Source organism: Paraphaeosphaeria sporulosa (genome assembly GCF_001642045.1).
Source record: "Paraphaeosphaeria sporulosa strain AP3s5-JAC2a unplaced genomic scaffold CC84scaffold_1, whole genome shotgun sequence".
Classification (NCBI taxonomy): Eukaryota; Fungi; Ascomycota; class Dothideomycetes; order Pleosporales; family Didymosphaeriaceae; genus Paraphaeosphaeria; species Paraphaeosphaeria sporulosa.
The window spans coordinates 1,374,481-1,396,202 of NW_017253360.1; the positions used below are offsets into that span (position 1 = coordinate 1,374,481).

The window sequence follows — 21,722 nt, forward strand, 5'->3', positions numbered from 1 at the left end:
ACGTTCTTGAGACACTGACATGTGCTTGCACAGGCGTCAACAGTTGAACCTTTGTTCCTTCGCTAATTATACCGAGCGCGCGCGACTCGTGATTACGGACAAGGAAGCACCGGCCACGCGCAATAAGCATGCAAGGCACCAAAGTCTATTCAAATTTCGCGTTTCGGTGTATTTATACGCCGGATTAACTTTTGACAATTTCAGCGAAGGATCGCGCCCGTGAAGCGGAGGTTTGCCGGGCCAAACGAGTGGCCGCCCGTCCGCCACTAGTTCCAGACACCTTCCCGCATCGGGCAGCTTTTGCTCCCCGAAAGAAGTTGATTTCAACAGTAGAAGCTTGCTGGCATTTATCAACGAAATGACAGTACTCAGGGACCGAAGGCAGGGAGTCGCTGCTTCTATGATATCGTGGAAGTTATGTCTCGTAATGTGCTTCTCAATCTCAACACTCTTATGAAGAGACCCTCTTCTCGACAGACGCTACGTACAGGTCGTTCCATGGAAATGGCTCGTGTCTGTGAATAGCTCAAAGTTGGGTCGTCTAGCCTCGGACTCACGTCGCCACGTTACATAGTCGACCACACTACACCTTCCTCAACGGCTTAGATCTGTATGATCGACACTAGATCTACTCGATCTCTTGCTGCGAGCAGCGGTCTAATAATGCCTAACACGTCTGCTCAAGCACCAATCTGCCCCCGGCGCTCTTGACATGCAGATCCATGTACCTTTGATGCAAGAAGGATGCAGATGCGGATGCACACAGCAAATAGCAATATGTGAGCCGTGGTACGATCGCGCACGTGGAATGCCCGATGCAGGGTGTTGTGCACGATAAATTCCTTCCGGATCTGCCCGAGATACGATAGGAACTGCGATCTCTGGATCTACAAGGGGGCCGACATCCATTATCTTACATCGAACGCTTTACCTGCCTGTTCATTTTGGATCCATTGACAACTCGTTCATGCTCGTGCATCGCACGGCCTATGGTAGCCAATTGAGCTTTTTGCTGCACCTACTGGACTGTACGATACTTGGGAAACTATCCGCAATACTTTGAAGCATTCGTATGGTGAAGTCAAGAACTGTTATTCATGTGTCCGAGCTGGGTCGACACAAATGCGACGTGGCCTGGGCTCAGTCTCATCACCCAAAAGCGATCAAGTATCGTTGTCAAACCGTGGTATTGCAACGAAGTCACTATTAATCTTCGACTTTTGAGTACTAGAAGTATAACGGCCGCTAGATCTGATATCTAAAATCCGGCTCGCGATCGGTATACATCCTCCCCTCAGGCCGGACATACCCCGTGGCCAACAAAGCATCCTTCTCCTTCTCCCTTCTCTTGTAAATCGCCCTTACAACCCACCATCCACACCACGCGAAGGTCAGACACCCCAGGCTCCACGCGTGCCCGAGCACATACCTCGGCGCCGCACCAGTATAATAAATCTGCCCACTGACCACACCTCCAATGTTCGTCAGTGTAAGCAAAATGCCCATTGACGCGGCACGCTTTCCGTCCGGGGCGTTATTGACCGACAGCCACGTGATGTTGCTCCCTGTGCAGAGGAAACACGCGGTAGCTACAAGATACGTGGCGAAGTAAGCGACCCCAGCGGAGACCGGCGCGATGAGGATCGCGTAGCCGGCGATGCCGATGGGTGCACAGAGCACCATGGGCCAGAAGCGGGACTGGTACCGGTCTGAGAGGTATGCGCCGACGGCATAAATGGAGGCGCCCCAGAGGTTCACGGGGACGACAAGGTATTGTGCCTGGACAATTACGATCAGCATTCAAAGCCGACAACGATTGAAAGAAAGACCGAGGCGCACCTGCTGCGTAGAGTACTTGAACCCGTATCTAATGATGATGGGCAGGAACGTGCCGAAGCCGTAGAGGATTGTCACCACGGCGATTTGAATGCACCCGTGTGCCCAGCTCTTGATGTCTTTTGCGGCTTCTTTAATGTCAGCTTTGGAGACGTGGCCGGAGCCGCCGGAGTATCTGTTACACAAATCTTAGATGAGGACTGGTGCTGAGATTGATAAGGGGACTCACGCTTCTGCGCGTTCGGCGCGCAGCCGCATTATGGCCTTCTCGTCGGCGTTGAGAAAGTACGCTGTTTCATAGGACTTGGGGACGAGGAAAATGCAGCAGAATGCCCAGGCTATGGTTAGGAGACCTTCGATTACGTAGAGCCTGGGGTGTTTAGCGGTGTAATGGGGAGAGGTCGCGTTGAAAAAGAGTGTTCGACATGTTGCCGGGGATCTGGGACTTACCATCTCCATCCAGCCCATCCATTCACACCGTCCATGTACAGGACTCCTAAAGCAATAAGGCCACCGAAGGCACCGCTGAGGGCGGAGGCGATGAAGAGATAGGCGACACGGATGCCGAGCTCTTCTCGGGTGTACCTTTTCATTTCATCTCAGCACAACGAGCTCGAAACAAAGGGAGGAAGAGGCAAACTGACCAGTTGCACAGAAATAGCGTCATGGACGGGAACAAGCAGCCTTCGAAGAATCCCAAGAAGATGCGCGTGGTCACCAGCCCGCCAAAAGACTGCACGAACCCAGTGCACATGCACACCAGACCCCAGCAGAAAGTAATCGCGGGGATGACGCGATTGAATTGGAGCCTCTTTACGACGATGGAGGTCGGGAACTGCGTCTTGTCAGCAACTATACACACTTCTCCCTCTCAGTTGACATACCTCAGCCAAAATATAAAAGATGTAGAACACCGACACTGCAGTCTACATCACATCAGCTTCCCACAGTTGCTTCGTCTGCATGTCCTGACTTGGCACGCACATTCAATTCCGTCCCCTTCAAATTAATATCCTCCGTCATCCCCTGCGTCGCCGCAAAGCCGATATTGCCGCGATCCAGATACGAAATCAACATCAGCAACATCATCACCGGCGCGATGAACGTATCCAGTTTCCGCACCAACGCAGCCTCCTTTTTTCGCGCTTGAATATCTGCCGGCGACTCATCTTGCGCCAGATACTCGTGATGCACGCGCTTCTCTTTCTCGTCGTCTGCGAGTGAGAGGACGTCGCGGTGGTCTTTGGTGCCGGGGTCGGCCATCTTAGATCAAGCAGAAAGTCGCCTTTCGATTCAAGAGATGGAACGACGGAGATTGCGTGTTGGACAGAATGTTCGGATGAGATGGTACTTCGCGGTGATGACCGTGTTTTGATGCTCACACTGCTGCGAAGGAATACGTCCCAATGGCTTGGCTACAACGCCCAGGGCGTTTGCTGCCAGTGAGATGCGGGGGTGCGCTCCGGTTTAGCGTCGCAGCGTCATTGGGAGGATGGAGATAGCAGTGAGGAACACTGATTAGTCTTGCGCCTTCCTCCGTTTCTCCAAAGACGAAGGAGTTAGTCGAATGGCGCAAAGCGACACGCTACTTTGCACGTTCCTTCGAACGACCTAGACACCTTGGTCGCACGATGTACGCAGGCTGGGGAAGAGGTTATTCAACTGGGCAAGGTGAGATTCTCCGCGTTGGAGATGTGGAGGAGGTTGGGGAAGATGCGGGGTCGATGCATGGGGAGAAGCACATGCTGATCGACGTCACAAACATCCGTTGTGATCGGCCTATTGCAAAACAAACCCCGTCGCGTAGAGCTGTACTAACACCTGTTTAGGGTTCACTAGGAGGGTTGACTTGTGAGCTGCTCTAGTGTACGGCAACGCAACACTGCCCAAGGAAACGCGAGACCGTTCTCCCAAACCACCTACAACAGACTGCTTTGAGATCCTCGAAAACACACAGCTATGTCGCCTCCGGAAAAAACAGTAGCTTTCATAGGTAAGTCTGTCCAGAACTCGCCAACCTCGACACTTAGCACAACGCAACGCCATCCCGCATCATGCCACCAACACCACCGCTTACCTGAAATGTAGGCCTGGGCGTAATGGGCTATCCCATGGCCATCAACCTCCGCAAAGGACTCTCCTCAGACTACACCCTCCTCGTCTGCGATGTCGTCCCCTCCGCCCTCGAACAGTTCCACTCTGAAACCTCAAATCACGGCCGCGTAGAAACCATCCAAAACGGCTTCGATGCCATCCAGCGCGCAAACACAGTCATTACTATGCTCCCCGGTTCCGCTGCTGTGAAAGACGTTTACCTGAATCCCAGCACTGGCGTCATCGCTGGCGCAGAAAAAGCCCTCCAGTCCGGCGGCCCTTCCAAGATAATAATGGAATGCGGCACCATCGAGACATCGACGATTCTCGAGGTAGCCAAGCGCGCAAAAGAATCCAGCGTAGCCAGCAACCTCACTTTTGTGGATGCGCCCGTCTCGGGGGGTCCCATGGGCGCGCAGGACGGCACGCTGACGTTCATGGTGGGAACGGACAACAAAGACGTGTTTCCCACTGTAAAGTCATACCTCTCGCACATGGGCAAAGCCGACGCTGTCTTCCTCTGCGGCGATGTCGGCGCTGGCACAGCGTTCAAGGTAATCAACAACTACCTCTCCGCCATCACCTCCCTCGCCGCATCCGAAGCTCTTAACATCGGCGCGAAAATGAACCTCGATCTCGCTCTCTTAACCGATGTTATCAACGTTAGCGGAGGCCAGTGCTGGGTCACGTCGAAGAGCAATCCGGTACCTGGGATCCAAGCGAATGTACCGAGTTCGAGGGACTATGAGGGTGGGTTTAGGATAGAATTGTGCGCGAAAGTGTTGAAGATGGGGAGTGACCTTGCGGATATGGTAGGGGCGAGGACAATACTGGACAAGCCGACGTTAGAGGCTTTTGGAGAGGCGATGGGGGATGAGAGATACAAGGGTAAGGATGCGAGGGTTGTGTATAAGTGGTTGAATGAGAGTGAGAAGAAGTAGAAATGATACCTACCCTTGAAAGTCGAAGATACTGGCAACACTGAGTATGAAACTTGTTAGTTAGGTGCGAGATGATGAACACATTGTTCTGCTCGTGAAGTTCGTATCGATTCTTGCTATTGACTCTCCAGCTCCTTTTCTAGAATGGGTAAAGCGACATCCATTGTGCTTATGCTCAGTAACGATGCTAGCTCCAGCACCTCCATGATCTCCTCTGGTGTCCCGCCATACCCAAGCACATTCTTCATGTGCAGTTTCAGTCCGGGTTTGTACAAATGCGTCGCCGCACAATCGAAGGCGCAGTATATTAGTTCTTTGACCTACATCACGTTAGCCTCACAAGGCATTCCTGCATGGTCTTGCACAGGGAGAAGTTCAAACAGGGCGCCGCCGCTTCTACGCTCAGCCCAAGTTCCGCAATGCTCACATACCTTTGGCTCCAACACACCCTTTCCCCCCTCATTAACCCATGGCACACTTGAAAACTCCACATACGCCCCAAAAAACTCCGGACTCATCCTCAAAAAGTCTTCCCAGAACCCATGCCAATACCCCCTTTTCTTCTCAAACTCTTCCTTCAGCTCCCACTGCTGCTTGCTCATTCCGTCCATACCGCTTTTCACCTCGCGCCCCTCTTCTCTGAGAACCTCCACTAACAGTGGCACACCGATGTTACACGCGTGAATCCCCAGCGTGCTCGTGAGACACAGCGTCTCCACGATCTCCGCCTTTGTCGCCCCATTTGAGAGCGCTTGCTGAGTGTATCGCTGGATATTGGGGACGTGCAGGTGTGTGCTCGCCGCAGCGACCGCGAGTGAGATCAGAGATTGGATTTTGGGCGTGAGATGGCCTTTCCGCTTTGGCACGGCGGTAAGGCGGAGTGATGCAGCGAACATCTCTGGGCTGTGCCTCAGGAGCCGCGACCACGAGGCATCGAAAGCGGAGGCCCCGAGCTCGGCGTCGAAACGCTCTTTCAGTGATTGTTGCTCCGGGCTGAGAGACATGTCGGCGGGCGTGGAGATGATGGAGTAGGCAGGCGGGCGCTGTGAGTGCGACATTGTGGAAAGTAGAATAGAGTGGAGAGGGTAGCAGGCTGTATTAGGTCTAGCTTGGTTGTGTGTAGTCGAGAGAGTGTAGCGGTGGTCTGCAGAGGGGTAGAGTGGCTTGGCAGGTGAGTACTGATTTGTGGATCAAGCCCCACCTCCAACTCTCGGTGCGGGGAAAGGGCAAGCAGCGGCATTTCTCGGGTCTAAACATTCGCTATTGAGAAAGTGCTAGTCAGCTCGCAATTTTATCATTGCTTAACAGCTATCTTGGAACATGGTCAGAACTACGAGATCAAGAGGAGCGTGTGTGACCTCAAAGCTCGGCGCCTGCACCAAAGAATCTGGACTTGTTTCCAGGTTCATTTTCCCAGTCCACATCGTGCGCGAATATGATTTCCACCCCCTCACTCTCCAGCTGTCTTATCCGCTGGATCGTCTCTTCTGCGGCCTTCCTGTCAGCGTGAATGCAGCATATGTGACCTTCTGCATCGTTCCATTCACCGACCTGCTTTTCGCCGGTTAAAAGCCTCCTGTCATGACACGCATCGCCTCCCAAGTATACCTGCTGCCTCTCAGAGATTTGAGCAAGGATATTCACATGCCCGGGCAGATGACCGGGTGCATCGACTATGAGGAATGATCCATCGTTGAACATGTCGAGTGTAGAAGGGAGATGGTTGTACGGTTTCCAGTGTGAAAGATTGAGCTCTTCTCCCCATTTGACTGTATCAGGCTTATGTTGAGCCAGGTCGTGGACTGATGGCTTCGATAGCTCGATTGTCCGTCCTTCAGGAAGGAGATCGCTCTCGAAGAACGAGTGTCCGCCACGTAATGCTGAAGACGTGCCATGCAGAAGGGCGAGCGCGCCATGGCCTACTAGGAACGTAGAGGAGGGGAAGTCTCGAGGCTCGCCAATGTGGTCCCAATGGATCTGCAGAGTATTAGCAGTGGAACGTATGGTTATGATAGAAGTTGTGCCTACATGCGAGTAGAGAACATAGTCGATATCGTTCGGCGTCAGACCTCCTCGTGCGAGGCTCTTCACGACATCCGGATCAGTCGTCATAGGCTGACGGGTAGTTGTGTGCTTCTGTATAGCAGGGGCATATCGGCTGATGTCCCGTCTTAAGCCCAAATCGAACACGATGCGGGTCCGCTTGCCTGTCTGGACATTGTGATGCTGGATCAGGAATGCTAGCGACGGCACCGTTTTTCGCGCATCTTTCGATACCGGATGCACAAATTGATATTCTGGAAGGGTGAAATGGCCGGCCGAGAGTGCATGAACCGAGACGGTTGCTCTGTCAGGTGGAGGGGATGGTGGGCCGCTTTGTGCCACGAGAACGGACGAAGCCATTTCCAATGATCCACACCACCTGGAATCGCACAATAAGGCACCGCTCGCCCATAAAGATACAGAATCCTAGGCCATGCCAACCGTGCTGTATCGAGCACCATGCCAAGGCTTATTCATTGAGCTACCCCAACCGGATGCATGGAAGCGTACCCCGCCTTGACGACTAAACACCATCAGCTAGTGTGGGGCGGAGGGTCGGGAAACAATTTGGGGTTTACTGGAACTTCAGGTGTCGACAAAGTCCACCCTTTTATCGTCCATACAAGGCGGTCGTGCCTATCTCGTACTCCCAAGACAATATGGGCGAATCCGAGTTCAAGAAGTTAGGCTTCGTTGGCCTAGGAGCGATGGGGAAGCCGATGCTTGTGCATCTGGCAAATAAGCTCCCAAAAGAGTCGCGGATATACGTCTACGACGTTGTTGAGGATGCGATGAACGAAGTTTGCTCGAAATATCCAGAGAGAGTGTTAAGGGCCTCAAGCGCCAAAGATGTCGCACACCAAGCAGTAGGTCATGTCTGTTGGTCAAATGAGCAGGCTGACGATTCAGGACACAATCATCACGATGGTGCCCGAAGGCTCGCACGTTCGCTCAGTGTACCTTGATCCCTCGCATGGCGTCTGCAGCGCGGATATCTCTAATAAGCTGCTTATCGATTGCTCCACGATAGATACGGCGACGAGCCTGGAAGTCAAGGAACATATCGAAAAACATTTTCCCACCGCGTCGTTTTATGACTCGCCAGTGAGCGGGGGGGTCGTGGGCGCGATCAAAGGGACAATAGCATTCTTCTTAGGCTGCGCAGAGTCGGATCCGAACATCAAGAGGCTGACGCCGCTGATGGAAATGATGGGAAAGCAAGTTATTCCATGCGGCGGTCCCTCACTGGGGCTCGCTGCGAAGTTGTCAAACAACTACCTCTCAGGCGTCATAGCAATCGCTTGCTCGGAGGCGTTCGACATGGGCATGCGATCTGGCTTGGACCCTCGCACTTTGGCCAAAGTCTATGCTGCAGGAACCGCGCAGAATGCCATTTGCGACCGCTTCTGTCCAGTTCCGCATGTGTACCCCGAGGCACCTTCTTCAGGTGGTTATAAGCAAGGTTTCAAGGTGCAGCTGATGCGCAAAGATTTTGGTCTGGCAGTGGACATGGCAAAGCGCGTGGGATCCAAGAACGTACTGGGCGAGGTGGGCCTGGAAACCTACGATGGGGCCAGCAAGGATCCCAATTGTCGTGATCTAGACTCCCGTGTAGTATACAGATATCTCGGCGGGAACGAAGATTGGCAGCCGACGAAGAACGGGGCATAGAGTAGCCCATCTCAAGGAAGCGCATGTGAACAATGACGACAGACGGTTTTCTGATGCCGAGTGTGACGCAACGCTGCATCCGTTGGAGAAGAGGGGTAGTGATGAGGGGCATCCCCAACGATGCACAACCGATGCCGGCCCACATGAAGTAGCCTGCCTTTGCGTGAGTTTTGATCTAGGATTCCAAATACTTAGTTGAGACACAGCAATCCCTTGTGTTTGCATCAATTCAACTTTAGCCATCTTCCAAGCCACCAGCCATATTACAACTCACGAAGCGACCTCTCCACCAGTGCCTGCCGCCATGTCGTCCGACCCGAAATACGACGAGCTCCACAAGCAGCTTTTCGACGAAGGCTTGAAGATGCGCCGCAGCGTCGTAGGAGAGGAGTACGTTGACAGGGCGCTTGCCAATGGCTCTACCGACTTTTCGCGAGCAGGACAAGAGCTTGTGACCGAATGGTGCTGGGGTTACGCATGGACGCGACCAGGGCTCAGCAAGCAGCAGAGAAGTTTGCTCAACATTGGCATGCTCATGGCGCTGAACCGCGCACCTGAGCTGGCGGTCCACGTTCGCGGCGCCCGCAACAACGGCCTGTCGGAACTCGAGATTCGTGAAGCCATCATCCATGCGACGACATACTGCGGGGTGCCAGCGGGCGTCGACGCGATGAAAACAGCCGAGAAGGTGCTTAACGACATGGCCGAGAAGGGTGAGATGCCACGAGAGCTTGGAGACAAGAGCGAGCGGGCGTAGGTCGGAGGAAGGTCGGGTGGACAGCACAGCTGGTCAGCGCAGTGCGTGATTGGCACACGACGCGTCGACAGATGAAACCGCAGCAGGTGCGACCTGGATGGCGGGCCAGCAAGCCCCACAACGCGTCTGCTTGCTCAACACCACAATGCACTGCTCAAAATACCCTTCTTGCACAATTTGAAGCTTTCAGACCCTATGCGTGCCTCGGTGATGACGCAGATTCAGGTGCTCGTCCCGCCAAGCCTTGGACGGTTGGTGGCGTCCCCACACATGTGATTCTCCGCATTCTCGTCCCGCACTCTCCGCATTTTGCTACTACTCCCTCCTCCCCGACCTCCAACCTCCTAACGCCGCTTGACATCCCCAACGGAGCACAGAGCTCACTGATGACGCTTTGAGCTGCTGGCACTGCTGCGTGGACGGATGGAGCTCTAGGCGCCCGTCTTTTCTAGCTCGCATGGAAACAACCTCGGGCGAACAAGCGCCGGCGGGGAAGAAGGAGAAACGCTTCCACTGTGACCATTGTGGTCGCAGCTTCGCGCGCCTGGAGCATTTGCAACGCCATGAGCGCATCCGTAAGTCGTGCGCACGGCCACAGTGAGCCATTCTAATGCGCCCCCAAGACAGCGGAGTCAAGCCCTTCAGTTGCGGTGCCTGTAACTATTCTTTCACACGCAGGTAAGACAACCGGGGGCCGTAGCCGATGACGACTGGGGGCTGATTTTCCAAGTGACTTGCTCGTCCGACATGAACGGTTGACCCACCATAAGCACAATCTCAACAACAAAGATCAGCAACATACAGTCGACGAATATGTTGTGCAAGAGCCACCGCAAAAACGTATACGTACCAGCTTTGATGCTGGCCGCCCAGTACCTGAAATTCCCAGTATGATGTCTACCCCAGCACCTCTGAACATGGACATGCAACCGCCTCTGCATCCTCATCCGCCCCCGATTGGACCTATGCATTACAGCCAGAACGATGAATTCTCTTTGGCAGCACTCTCCATGGCGGCGGAGTACCAGTCTCTCCAGGGTACTCAAGCAACCATGGGGAACGCCGACTCCCACCATGCGGGTCCGCTGCCACTGCAAAACACTGTTTCGAGGACAATTGAACAGCCTGTTGTACCTCAGACCACTGTCCACATGAACGGGTCGCAGATTGGCGGTCCCAGCCTAGGCGAATCACTGGATAGCCTAGCAGCCTTCTGGGACAATGAACCGTTGGCCTCATACCGATTCTCGAGCATCATCAACACAGAACAACCTATGCCATTCTTCTCACCAGAGTCGCTTGGTTACGGAAACGAGTTCCTTCCAAACCCAAGTACACCTCTACCCTCGACGCTTGCACATCAAACCCAAAATGACGAGAACCATACCTTCTCGCGTTTCGGTTCGAGGTTACCATCGCTGCAACCCGAAGATCTAGGGCAGCATGACAGGCGCCGAGGTTTTGCGGATATATCTCTGGACGATCGACAGAAGATTGTAGAGAAACTCGACGAATTTTCTTCGATACTCCCCATGGACTTCAAGTTGCCCACTCGTTTGGCGTTTTGCAGATACTTGGCTGCCTACATCAACGGCTTTCATGAGCACATGCCCTTCTTGCATATCCCGACCATGTCGATTGACACCTGCAGCATTGAACTGCTTCTCGCACTTGCGGCAGTGGGCGCCCAGTATACTTTTGAAGGAGAGAAAGGGGTGGAGTTGTTTAACGTGAGCCGTACCATAGCAACGCAACGCATCCGCAGAAGAGACGCGCGCTTAGTCGAGTTACACCGTCGTGCTGAATCGGACCGTTCTTCATCACACGAGCCAGGTAACACATCGCGGCCACGAAGTCCTGTCCGTGCTCCATCGACTGTTGGCCCACTTGGTCTTCCATCTGGTTCTGATGTTGTACCGGTGGGAGAAGATCTCATGCAAACAGCGCAGGCTCTGTTGCTGCTTATGGCTCTCTGTACTTGGGCCAAACACAAAGAGATCTTACGGGAAGCTCTTGCAATCCAGTCCATTTTGGCCACTTTGATTCGCGACGATGGATTAGAAAACGAACCGTTACGGCACGATCTATCCTGGGAGGAATGGATAAGACGCGAAACGATCAAACGGACCAAGTTCATCGTTTACGGCTTCTCGAATCTGCACTGCATCGTCTACAACATTCCGCCCTTCTTACTCACTTCCGAAGTCAAATTGACCCTCCCATGCAGCGCTGCCGAGTTCAAAGCTCCGAACGAAACAGCTTGGCGAGAGGAGAAGAGCAATGGCGCTCCAGAGATATTGTTCCAGGATGCTCTGCAGAAGCTATTCTCCAAGAATGGTAAAGACATTACGCAGTGGAACTCAAGCGCAGGAAACTACGCTCTCATTCACGCCCTGATCCAGCACATATTCTTCGTCCGTCAAGTCGTACGTTGCCGCTTTGATGGACCTGGAGAACTCAGCCAAGACGACGTGTCGTACCTCGAAAATGCCCTTAGAAACTGGCAAATTGGATGGAAGAATAATCCTGAATCCTCCCTTGATCCGATGAGCCCCAATGGCCCCGTTGCCTTCAACTCCACAGCTCTTCTTCGCTTGGCATACATTCGCCTCTACGTGGACACCGCCGGTCGAGCCCTCGACACGAGGGATCCCGTGTTGATCGCAAATGCATTTCGCGCCGGTCCTGCCATCCGGCGCTCTCCAAAGATTACTCGAGCTGTCTTACACTCAGCCCACGCATTGAGCATCCCTGTCAAGATTGGCTACCGACTCGTCGCGAAGACACAATCGTTTATTTGGTCTATACAGCATTCTTTATGTACATTGGAGTGCGCCTACTTGATGAGCAAGTGGTTGGAAGCATTGTCTATACCCAATCCAGAGCCCGCTGTCACGGAAGACGAGCGCCGGATCACTTCAATCGTCAAGAGCATGCTCGACGAGACAGAGTTTGCCCTTCCGGCTGACGTACCTATTGACTCACCCGCATACACCAAGTGTTTGAGTGCTGGAGTCCTCAGGGTCTGGGCCACGATCTTCAAAGGCGCGCAGACTTGGGCGATTGTCGACGTCATCGGCAGTGCTCTGAATCTATACGCAGACATGTTGGATTCGGGATGAGTTTCAAGTTTTGGGTCCCAATGAGATCACTGTCACAAATTTGTCTGTTATCACTGGCCATCCAACGCCATATCTACAACTAGCTTGCCACCACCACCTTTGTGGTAATCCTCCACCAGTGCGTTCAGCTCTGAAAGAGGAAATGACTTGGCCACCGCCCGTATACCGTGTTGTGCCGAGAAGTCGAGCATCTCACGCAGCGTCTTGTTGCTCCCAACGAGACTGCCTATGATTGAGATGTCTCGGAAAACAATATCCCGAGACGATACGTGGAAACCCGCCTCTGGGAAAGAGACGATCACGCACTTGCTGTGGGACTTCAGCAGTGTCATGCCATAATCAAACGCTGCTTGACTTTCTGGTAGGATAATCACAGCATCAACACCCTTTTCACCAAGGTCGCGTTTTCCGTCTTCCGCGCCAAGCTGCTCCACAACGTCTGCTGCTTTCTCTGATCTTGCGTCAACAATTTGTGCACCGGTGTCAAGTGATCTCGCCAGGTTGAGCGGTCCGTCCGCCGCGTCGACACCGAGGGTTTTGAAGCCCATCTTAGTCGCATACTGCAGTCCGAGATGTCCAAGGCCTCCGCCAGCCCCCATGATCGCTACGCGGTCCCCAGGCGTCAGCTGGCATCGTTTTAATGCAGCATATATCGTTATACCAGCGCACATGAGCGGCGCAGTCTCCACCGCCGAAAGTTTTTCCGGTATTGGCGCGAGCTGGCGGGCATCAACCACGGCATATTCTGCAAATCCGCCGTCTTTGCTGATTCCGTTATTCTCTGCACGTGTGCAGTGCACCGAGTAGCCTTTCTCGTCCTGGGCTATGGGGTCCTTTGAGCCCTGACACTCAAAGCACTCTCGACAAGCATGGAAGGCACGTCCGGTAACTCCAACTCGCGTGCCTATCTTGAATTTGGCTGCATCTGGACTTGGATGAGCGGAATGGGAGACTGTGGTGCCAGCAAATTCGTGGCACCCGATGTGTGGGAAAGAATTCGGAAGACCTGGCATCTGCCCTTGGGCTAAGACATAGTCGGTATGGCAGTACGATGCGGCATCGACTTTGATCAAGACGTCGTCTGGATGCAAGGGTTTCGGTATAGGCACGATGCGTGATTGGTATGGTTGCTTGTACGCGTGGAGGAACTGGCCTCGCATTGTTTCGGGAAGCTTGGTTGCCATTGCGGTTCCTGGGATATTGGAAAACTACAAACTTCGTGTCGACTGGTCAAGATACAGCGCGTTTGAATGGATATGTCGTTTCCATCGCGTGCCATGGATCAAGGTTCAAACCCCGCAGCGGGGTACCTATGGGGAGCACCAGGTGGGGCTGAGCTCTCCCAAATCACGCTTTCTCCAATTCTCGTTCATCCCAGATCGCGATGTGATCAACTTCAATGTATCTTGCGACCAAAACACCCCACATCTCTCATCATCAAGCATACATCCTATTGCCATCATGACCTCGTCCTCCAGCGAAGAAGTCGTCACCCTCCCGGCGCCATCGCGAAATCAAGTCTACGTTACCATATCCGCCCTCGAAGGCGGCCATCTGACGCTGCCTGAAAGCCTCTTCGTCACACCAGCCGACCCCGAAAAGCGTAGCACTGTTCCCTCTCTGTGTTTTCTCATTCAACATCCGCCTTCAATACAAACCCTCAATCAAAAATCCAAAACCACCAAGCTCATCTTCGACCTCGGCCTCAAGCGTGACTTTTCCGGCTACCGCGAAGCCCAACAACACCACATCGCCCAGCGCCAACCTACAACCGTCTCCCCGGACGTGGTAGAGAGTTTGCGAAATGGCGGCCTCTCACCCTCAGACATCGACGTCGTCGTCCTCAGCCACGTCCACTGGGACCACGTCGGCACACCCTCAGATTTCTCCAACGCAGAATTTGTCGTCGGCAACGGCACTCTACACCTCCTCGCCCACGGCGGCGGCCCCTTGTATCCCGCTGCCCTCTTCAACGCCGATGAGCTCCCGCACGACAGGTCAAAAGAACTCCCACCCGTAACCGAAAGCAAGGAGTTCGCCTCCCACACCCACGTCACAGACCACACATGGCGTCCCCTCGCCGGCTTCCCTGCTGCAATCGACTTCTTCGGCGACGGCTCGCTGTACATCGTCGATGCGCCGGGGCACTTGCACGGCCACGTCAACGTGCTTGCGCGCACAGCGCCGGGGAAGTGGGTGTACCTTGGCGGTGATTGTTGTCATGATAAGAGGATACTGAGTGGGGAGCGGGAGATTGCGTTGTATGATGATGGGAGGGGTGGGCTGAGGAGCGTGCATATGGATACGGATGGGGCGACGAGGACGGTGGAGAGAGTGAGGAGGTTACTTGGGGAGAGGAAGGTGACCGAGGAAGGGGGTGGGAGGGTCGATGTGGAAGTTGTGGTAGCGCATGATGGGGGGTGGAGAGAGAGAAATGGGGGCAGGTTCTGGCCGGGGACACTGTAGGGCGGCCACAGGACTTGGTACCAAAGCTTTCTGTAGGCAAGGCTGCAATGTTTCGATTCCATCATATTCCAGTCGGTCTTGAGATTGGTGTGAGAGTGAGATTGAGGGCGAACAAGAGTACATTCGTTTGTCTATGCGCGCCGTCGCGCTTTCCTTTCTTATCGTCGCTGTAGGAAGGAAAGGCGCGACCCTCCGGATCACTATCTCACCATGACCGATCCGGGCCCTCATGATCCGCAGAGGTTTGGATACTGGCCTGGTATTGAGGCATGTCGCTCCTTCATGGAATCTCGGGACAATGATGAGCTATCAGAGTGAGCCAGAGCAAGTGTGGAAACCCTGTCGGTGGCCTTTTATCGCAATAGACGCTGCGCGAGTGACGTTCTGCGATGGACCGAGAGGGGATGTTGGAGATTGAAACGTCTAGGAGTCAGAGAGGCGCATCTGGTGGAACCATCAGGTCAAATTTCCGACAGGAGGCAGAGTTACACCGAAACGCATTTTGCTTGAAGTAACAAGCAACAGTCGTCTGCGGCGAGCGAGAGGCATGGATATTTCGGATAGATGTCTCGTAGAAGAAAGCACGCTAAGAACATCCCTGCTGTATGAACGTGCGAGAACGATTCGCCATTGTAAATTAACGATCGCCACGGCCCGCGCAAGCTTCCCCGAAGCTTGTCACCATTAGGAAGCTTAACATCTGGTTATTCTCCCAAAGGACCCATGTGTGTACGTATGCCTGCCTCGATTGGTCTGCGCCTGCCCATCAGGGTCGCGTGAATACGAGCGTTGCACACGCGACACCGCGAACGGCAACAACATGTTGACATTCGGTATTCAGTAATATACATGAGCAAGATGGTATAAAGGTGCCCATGCCTGCTACACCTCTTTACCTCAATACTCGTCTTCCCCACTTGTATTCACAATGTACCTCGCAACCCTCTTCAGCGCGCTCGCGCTCCTCGCCACGACCGTCGCAGCCGCAAACCCCACCGTCTACCTCATCCGCCACGGCGAGAAGCCCGCCAGCGGCAACGGCCTCAGCACCGCAGGCCAGCAGCGCGCGCAATGCCTTCGCTCGGTCTTCGGCGCATCCTCAAAATACCACATCGGTCACATCATGGCTCAGACGCCCAAGTCTGGTAACATTCTTCCCCTCCCCACCCACCATCTACATGCGCTAATTATTCGTGGGAAGACGGCAAACGCAAACGCCCCTACGACACCGTCGCGCCCCTCGCCGCCGACCTCGGTCTCTCCGTCGACACCACTTGCGACCGGGACGACGCCAAGTGCGTGGAAGATGTGGTCAAGGGGTACACGGGCGCGGGCAACATTCTTATTTGCTGGGAGCACGATGCGTTGAGTGATATTGTGGATGAGCTGGGCAAGGATGACAGCCCGCCGACCTATCCTGATGATGCGTAAGTTTGCTGGGGAATGCGGTGAGAAAGTGTGCTAATGCGGGGCAGCTTCAATATCATTTGGATTGATCCGTATCCGTACGATGATGGAGTTACGGCGCAGGAGTCGGAGAACTGTCCGGGACTGGACAATTGAGAGGATGCAGGGGAGGGAGAGCCATGTATGGGAGACGTATTGAAGGCTCCCCTTTAATTTCATACTGCGAGCATCACACCCAAGAGTTATAGATAGACCATGACAAGCAGTTCGATCACTTGCGATAGCATAGAACTGGACGTGCTAGTCTGGATTGATGGAATGCACCACAAAGTGTAGGCTCAACAATGCCGCCATCTAATAGCACACATCAGAGCTCAAGATCGTATGGTTGTCTCGACTACGGTCTTCCAAAGTTTTAACTAAATCTGCATTCTGAAGCTGACTGTGTCATATTCTATCTCAGCACATGCATCTGTGTATATCTCAAGCTTGACAGCGTTTGCTGTAGGTCTACTTCCCAGACATAATTGAGTCCATTAGCGTTAGGCGTAGTCAACAGTGTTCGCATGCCCGTGTTTTATCTCAAAAATAATCGATCCGCATGCGAAAGGGTTCTCTCGCATATCAGATCAAATCACCGCCTCCAGCAGGTTCTGTAACTTTGCTGAAGAAATCCCAGTTCGATAATATCCTTACGTTTCCAGCAGCGGCAACACGGAGTGTATGACCTCAGTAGGGTGTAAGAACCCGCATGTCTCTCTTTTTGACACAGCTGACGAAATTATAGCCCTGAAAAATAAATCAAGTCGCTTCCTGAACACGGAAAGATTGGAGCAACATCCTATGATCAGGTCCGTGTGCAGAAAAGCTTTACAATACGTACAATTGTCGAGGCTCTGGTATTTGTCCGCTGGACATGTCCAAAATTTTGGGCTCAAGGTTCTCGGTTGGCTGCATGGTTTCCCAGGCGAAATCCACAATACGAGCAAGGATTTCTATGATTATTATCATTGTTATGATGTAAAAGCCAGTCAGGATGCATACCGACCTTGCGTTCTACTGATGATCAATGCTTGAGTGTCAAACAAGGTACGCAAACCCTCAAACTGCGTTGATTGTTTGGGAAATGCATGGGTCACCGCGCAACGACCCGTCCAGTGGTTCACCAGCCCATGGGGCTAAATAAGGAGTGCCGGCGCCCTGCATATAAACGCGTGCTCCGGGAGCCAAACATACCCACCACCCACACCCATCACCACTTACTCTCGCGAGATTCACGACTACAATTACTCTTGAGAGCATTAGGATTACCACAGTACTTTACCATCTAAGCAACTGCCAACATGGTAATGCGTCTTTCTCACCATTATAGACTGTTCGGAAGATTTGCTGACGATAAGCATGAATAGTTCCCGTACGGCAAGCGTTTCTCCACCAAGTCGCCTTCACAGGATCCTATTATAGCCAATGAATCCTTGCTAGTTAAGAAAGAGGGCGCAGCTGAGGTCCTGGTTACTCTAGACGCTCAGGATGGAGGTCGGAAGCATATGCATGCACGGGTTGAAGCTGCAATGGCCACGAAGGAGCGTCTGTCGGCGGAGGCTTTAAAGGCATCGAAGATCATGACGAATATGATGGCCGAGTTCAAAACGTTCCGCGGCATCCTGCTGGGCATCCAGAAGGCTGAGCGCGATCACAAGTTGGAACTTTAGGACGTTGAAAAAAGCACCCAAGGCCAACGGGACCTCCTGCACCGTCTTACAGACCAGATCGGCTCCACGGACGATGACGAGGCCAACTTCAAGACCATGGACGAGGCCAACGCGAAGATTCGGGTGGGTCCCCTACTAGCCATGATCATTAGCATGCACACTGACGATCGTTTAGGAACTGAAAGCCAACGAGAAGGAGATCAGCGCAATGCTCAAGCAGTCCCAGATCGACCGCGAGGAACTTGAGGGTCGTCTGTCGACTCATCAAGCGGAGGTCGACCGGTCCATGAACGAAGTTCATGACCTCGTTCAAGGCCGCCCGAGAAGAAGCGCCACAATCCTGGACTTTCAAAGCGCGACTTCACCGGAGATGTCAAGAAGCTGACAGGTGTGGCGAGTGCTGCTGGTGCGTCCTGGTCATCTGGCCGTCCTGCCAATGCTCGCACCTCCACTGACGATGGGGGTGCCGTTGGGCCCCGCTCCATCCGCCTGTCAAAGCAGAGTAGCAGCGATGTGGTCCCTTCTTCCTCTCATTCGTCCCCGGCCTCGCCCATGGATGACTCTGACGACGGCGATTTGAATTAATCACCATCTCGCGACACTCTGATACGGCGCGAGCAGATGCTGCTCTCCGAAAGAGGGTTACACAGGTATATGCGTGCCGTATGGCTTCTTCAAGGTCTCTCTTGTGGTCAGACGACGATTCGGGCTCGTGCGTGAATAGCATTTAATTGGGATTGACACTGCTGCGTATGAAAAGCGGGGAAACTTGCGATTCTTGGAGGCTGCTGCATGTTACATCTGCAGGATTGGCAATGGATTCATAGAGATCATGTGTGTTTAGATTTCTTTACGCCTTTTGAGGGGCTCATGCGGATGAAATTTAGGTCTATGTAGACAAGAAATGAACAGCTTTCAATTTCTCACTCTCAATGTGCGGTCGATGCTACTACCGTGGTCTCTTTTGTTGTTACAGCAACTAGTCCATCACGGTCAGGTGCAATTTGTTTGAGCAAATAAGAGTGTCATCTTACAAGTATATATTCGAAGGCAACCCGACCATCCCAACCAACTCAAAGAGGTATCAAGACACTCTTCGAATCGCAAATTTACTCTATAGCTGGATTTCCCAGGTTCCATCCATGGTAAGCTAGAGCAACATTAGAAGGATGAAATGAACGAACTAATGTGACCCGGATCAGTGGTTCTTTCGTAGTCTCAGGATGGAACAGTCCAATGGAAAGCATGCGCAAAGCGAAGCCACAACTGAATCGCAAAAGGATCTTCCGTTCTCGAATGATAGCTTTCGTGCAGCCGGGAGATCCGCCCCGGACATCGACGGCAGAACAGTCGCTATCCCTCATTCGCAACTCTTACTCCTCCGATGTCCCGCTCTAAGCAGAAATATCTCAATTGACTTGGGGCTCTGGTGATCTAGCTGGCGCAGCAGCAAACCATCAAAAGCATGGCCCTCGAGGCACCTTTTCCTCCTCCACATCGGATGATTCTGGCTTGACAGCCGGTTTCTCGAGCGATGTTTATCAGATGAACTATGTTCATCAAGATGACGACTCGGAATGAGAAACCATGAGTAATCATAGTGGCCAGCATTATCTATGAAGTTGCCGAGCGACTGGTGATGTGGTCTTGCTTTGTGGGGAAAGAAGTGCATACGGAGTTTGCAGTGTCAGAATGACTTGAAAGTTCTTCCCATACTATTATGGACAGTTTTCTGACCTTTGGAATCATTTTTATCAACACAAGTGTTCTTTTCTGTGAGCAGCATAGCATGAGATTGCGGCAATGGTTCATAAATTTGCACAGGTCCGAAGTCCATTGCCACAGCTTCGTGCATGTGAGATAAAGACTTCCCGTCTTATGTCTTCGACTGAAAGTCTCTTTTAAATATTCGATTTACTGACCTCGGAGGAAAGTAAATAAGAGACTGGCAAGAGCTCTTTACCAGCCCAGGCAAATGCGGTTGCCATAGAAGGTCAGACGAAATCTGGGAACAGGGCTCATGGTATGCAAGATAAATAGTGACGAGATTTTATTTACTACGGTGCCGATGATAAATTCACCTGTCGGGCCGTATGTCCTCGATTGTGTTCTAAGGCCTTTCGGGACGGACAAGGCGAGTTGAGTGGGGTCTAATAGGCCTTTGCATAAAGCTGCGCATCAAATGAGGATCATTTAACGGCTCCAAAAATACACGACCTATCGTATCATGCTCTTCCTCGCCCACAATTGTATGCCATCGCCACGGAGGATTCGTTCGCGTGGCGCAGCAACGCCCCGGAACCCTTCTTCGCACGAGAATGCCAGCACAGCCCACCAGGAACTCATCGCAACCTAGCTATATACAGCAGCCACTCAAGGAAAAATTAAGCTCACATTTTTCCCTCCTGCTAGTGCTCCATGACTCTCTGTAGTACCAGTCAATGGACCCTCTCACCGCATTCGGCCTTAGCGCGAACGTCTTCCAGGTCGTCAACTTCTCAATCGACCTAGTCTCCCACGGTTACCGCATCTACAAATCCACCGACGGGACCCTAAGCGAGTTCAGCGACGCCGAAAAGTTAGCCACCGACCTTTCCGATTGCAACACGTTGCTGCTGAACTATCTGCACCGCATCGATGACGTGAAACAGTCACCTTCAGTGCGAGGCGACAGCAATGCAACGCTAGTAGCTGGCGACGATACTCCCAACAAGCCACAACGTTTTGCGAACCCAGATGAGCAGGCGCTTGCGGACCTCTGTCGCGAATGTAATCGCATAGCGGATACGCTACTCTTCAAGCTTCTGAAGCTGAAGCTTAAGCCTGGATCTTCGAAGAGCGAGTGGAAGGCTGCAGCCAAGGCATTCCGTGTCGCGTGGGATAGGAGCGAGATCGAAGATATCAATTCACGGCTGCGACAGTATCGTGAACAATTGAACACAAGATTGTTGTTGTCGGTCAGGTAACCATGGCCCGCTTGATGTTGCTGCCTACGTGTGCGTGCCTGGCTGATCTTTCGCCTCTTGTAGGGAGCGTCTAGACCGCAGCACCACCCGGCACAACGACCACCTGGAATTACTCGAAGAAAAGGCGAAAGATATACTTTCTACATTAATGGAAAACCGCAACGACGCCAGTGTGGACATTGCCGTCCTGACCACGCGTCTTTCGCGACTCATCATGGCTGAGAACGAAAGGACGCGTGAACTCTTAAATGCCACGCTGCTCCAGGTCAGCCGCGCGAACACGCTCGATAGTAGCAGCTCATTTACGCTTGATGTCGCCTCGAAACCGCACGACGACTCGTGGGTCTCGATATCGCGTGCGAACACGCCTTCTCCAACGCCGGCATTGTCCCTGCACGAGGCGGCCAAGTCAGGAAGCCTGCAGCAAGTGCGCAAGATCCTGCGCAACGTGCGCCAGCATGTAGACGAGCTGGACGAAGAGGGACGCTCCGCGCTACACATCGCGTGCGTCAACAAGCGCTTCGACATCGCAAAATACCTGATCCAGAAAGGCGCCGACGTGAACCAAGATGACGACACAGGTTCAACGTCGCTCCACTACTCTGTGAAAAGCGGCGATGCTGCATTCGTGCGTTATCTCTTGTCGCGCCATGCGAACCCTGACTTCGAAGCCGATGATGGCCGGAAGCCGTTCGACTACGCAGACA

At 53.1% G+C, this 21,722-nt stretch overlaps 10 protein-coding genes across 10 annotated transcripts; 7 read left to right on the forward strand and 3 right to left on the reverse strand.

The window, feature by feature from the left end:
• Positions 1-1,245: 1,245 nt before the first annotated feature.
• On the reverse strand, positions 1,246-3,099 carry CC84DRAFT_1133583 (retrograde regulation protein 2; the record flags this gene model as incomplete). Its single annotated transcript, XM_018175985.1, has 7 exons — positions 1,246-1,779; positions 1,840-2,011; positions 2,066-2,206; positions 2,287-2,421; positions 2,481-2,671; positions 2,721-2,762; positions 2,821-3,099. The coding sequence occupies 7 exons, from the start codon at positions 3,097-3,099 to the stop codon at positions 1,246-1,248; spliced, it is 1,494 nt and encodes a 497-aa protein (XP_018042000.1).
• A 696-nt stretch (positions 3,100-3,795) lies between these two features.
• Positions 3,796-4,871, forward strand: CC84DRAFT_1079008 (3-hydroxyisobutyrate dehydrogenase-like protein; the record flags this gene model as incomplete). Its single annotated transcript, XM_018173820.1, has 2 exons — positions 3,796-3,829; positions 3,925-4,871. 2 exons carry the CDS (start codon positions 3,796-3,798, stop codon positions 4,869-4,871), a joined length of 981 nt encoding a protein of 326 aa, XP_018042001.1.
• A 116-nt stretch (positions 4,872-4,987) lies between these two features.
• On the reverse strand, positions 4,988-7,274 carry CC84DRAFT_1224896 (Metallo-hydrolase/oxidoreductase; the record flags this gene model as incomplete). Its single annotated transcript, XM_018183551.1, has 4 exons — positions 4,988-5,191; positions 5,303-5,864; positions 6,265-6,848; positions 6,900-7,274. The coding sequence occupies 4 exons, from the start codon at positions 7,272-7,274 to the stop codon at positions 4,988-4,990; spliced, it is 1,725 nt and encodes a 574-aa protein (XP_018042002.1).
• Positions 7,275-7,573: 299 nt separating this feature from the next.
• Positions 7,574-8,585, forward strand: CC84DRAFT_1224900 (3-hydroxyisobutyrate dehydrogenase mitochondrial precursor; the record flags this gene model as incomplete). Its single annotated transcript, XM_018183552.1, has 2 exons — positions 7,574-7,780; positions 7,824-8,585. The coding sequence occupies 2 exons, from the start codon at positions 7,574-7,576 to the stop codon at positions 8,583-8,585; spliced, it is 969 nt and encodes a 322-aa protein (XP_018042003.1).
• Positions 8,586-8,889: 304 nt separating this feature from the next.
• On the forward strand, positions 8,890-9,342 carry CC84DRAFT_1211293 (CMD-domain-containing protein; the record flags this gene model as incomplete). Its single annotated transcript, XM_018182365.1, has 1 exon — positions 8,890-9,342. The coding sequence occupies one exon, from the start codon at positions 8,890-8,892 to the stop codon at positions 9,340-9,342; it is 453 nt and encodes a 150-aa protein (XP_018042004.1).
• Positions 9,343-9,799: 457 nt separating this feature from the next.
• Positions 9,800-12,742, forward strand: CC84DRAFT_1224906 (uncharacterized protein; the record flags this gene model as incomplete). The annotated part of the gene is made up of 2 exons (XM_018183553.1): positions 9,800-9,921; positions 10,073-12,742. 2 exons carry the CDS (start codon positions 9,800-9,802, stop codon positions 12,462-12,464), a joined length of 2,514 nt encoding a protein of 837 aa, XP_018042005.1. The 3' UTR covers positions 12,465-12,742.
• Positions 12,104-13,812, reverse strand: CC84DRAFT_1224913 (alcohol dehydrogenase-like protein). The gene has a single exon (XM_018183554.1). It carries the CDS (start codon positions 13,646-13,648, stop codon positions 12,515-12,517), a length of 1,134 nt encoding a protein of 377 aa, XP_018042006.1. The 5' UTR covers positions 13,649-13,812; the 3' UTR covers positions 12,104-12,514.
• Positions 13,813-13,925: 113 nt separating this feature from the next.
• CC84DRAFT_1224915 (uncharacterized protein) lies at positions 13,926-14,930 on the forward strand (the record flags this gene model as incomplete). Its single annotated transcript, XM_018183555.1, has 1 exon — positions 13,926-14,930. The coding sequence occupies one exon, from the start codon at positions 13,926-13,928 to the stop codon at positions 14,928-14,930; it is 1,005 nt and encodes a 334-aa protein (XP_018042007.1).
• Positions 14,931-15,577: 647 nt separating this feature from the next.
• On the forward strand, positions 15,578-16,721 carry CC84DRAFT_1133590 (uncharacterized protein). Its single transcript, XM_018175986.1, has 4 exons — positions 15,578-15,659; positions 15,772-16,075; positions 16,132-16,357; positions 16,406-16,721. The coding sequence occupies exons 2-4, from the start codon at positions 15,859-15,861 to the stop codon at positions 16,491-16,493; spliced, it is 531 nt and encodes a 176-aa protein (XP_018042008.1). The 5' UTR covers positions 15,578-15,659; positions 15,772-15,858; the 3' UTR covers positions 16,494-16,721.
• Positions 16,722-17,908: 1,187 nt separating this feature from the next.
• Positions 17,909-18,634, forward strand: CC84DRAFT_1211298 (uncharacterized protein; the record flags this gene model as incomplete). Its single annotated transcript, XM_018182366.1, has 4 exons — positions 17,909-18,036; positions 18,064-18,172; positions 18,225-18,344; positions 18,404-18,634. 4 exons carry the CDS (start codon positions 17,909-17,911, stop codon positions 18,632-18,634), a joined length of 588 nt encoding a protein of 195 aa, XP_018042009.1.
• Between the last annotated feature and the right edge of the window lie 3,088 nt (positions 18,635-21,722).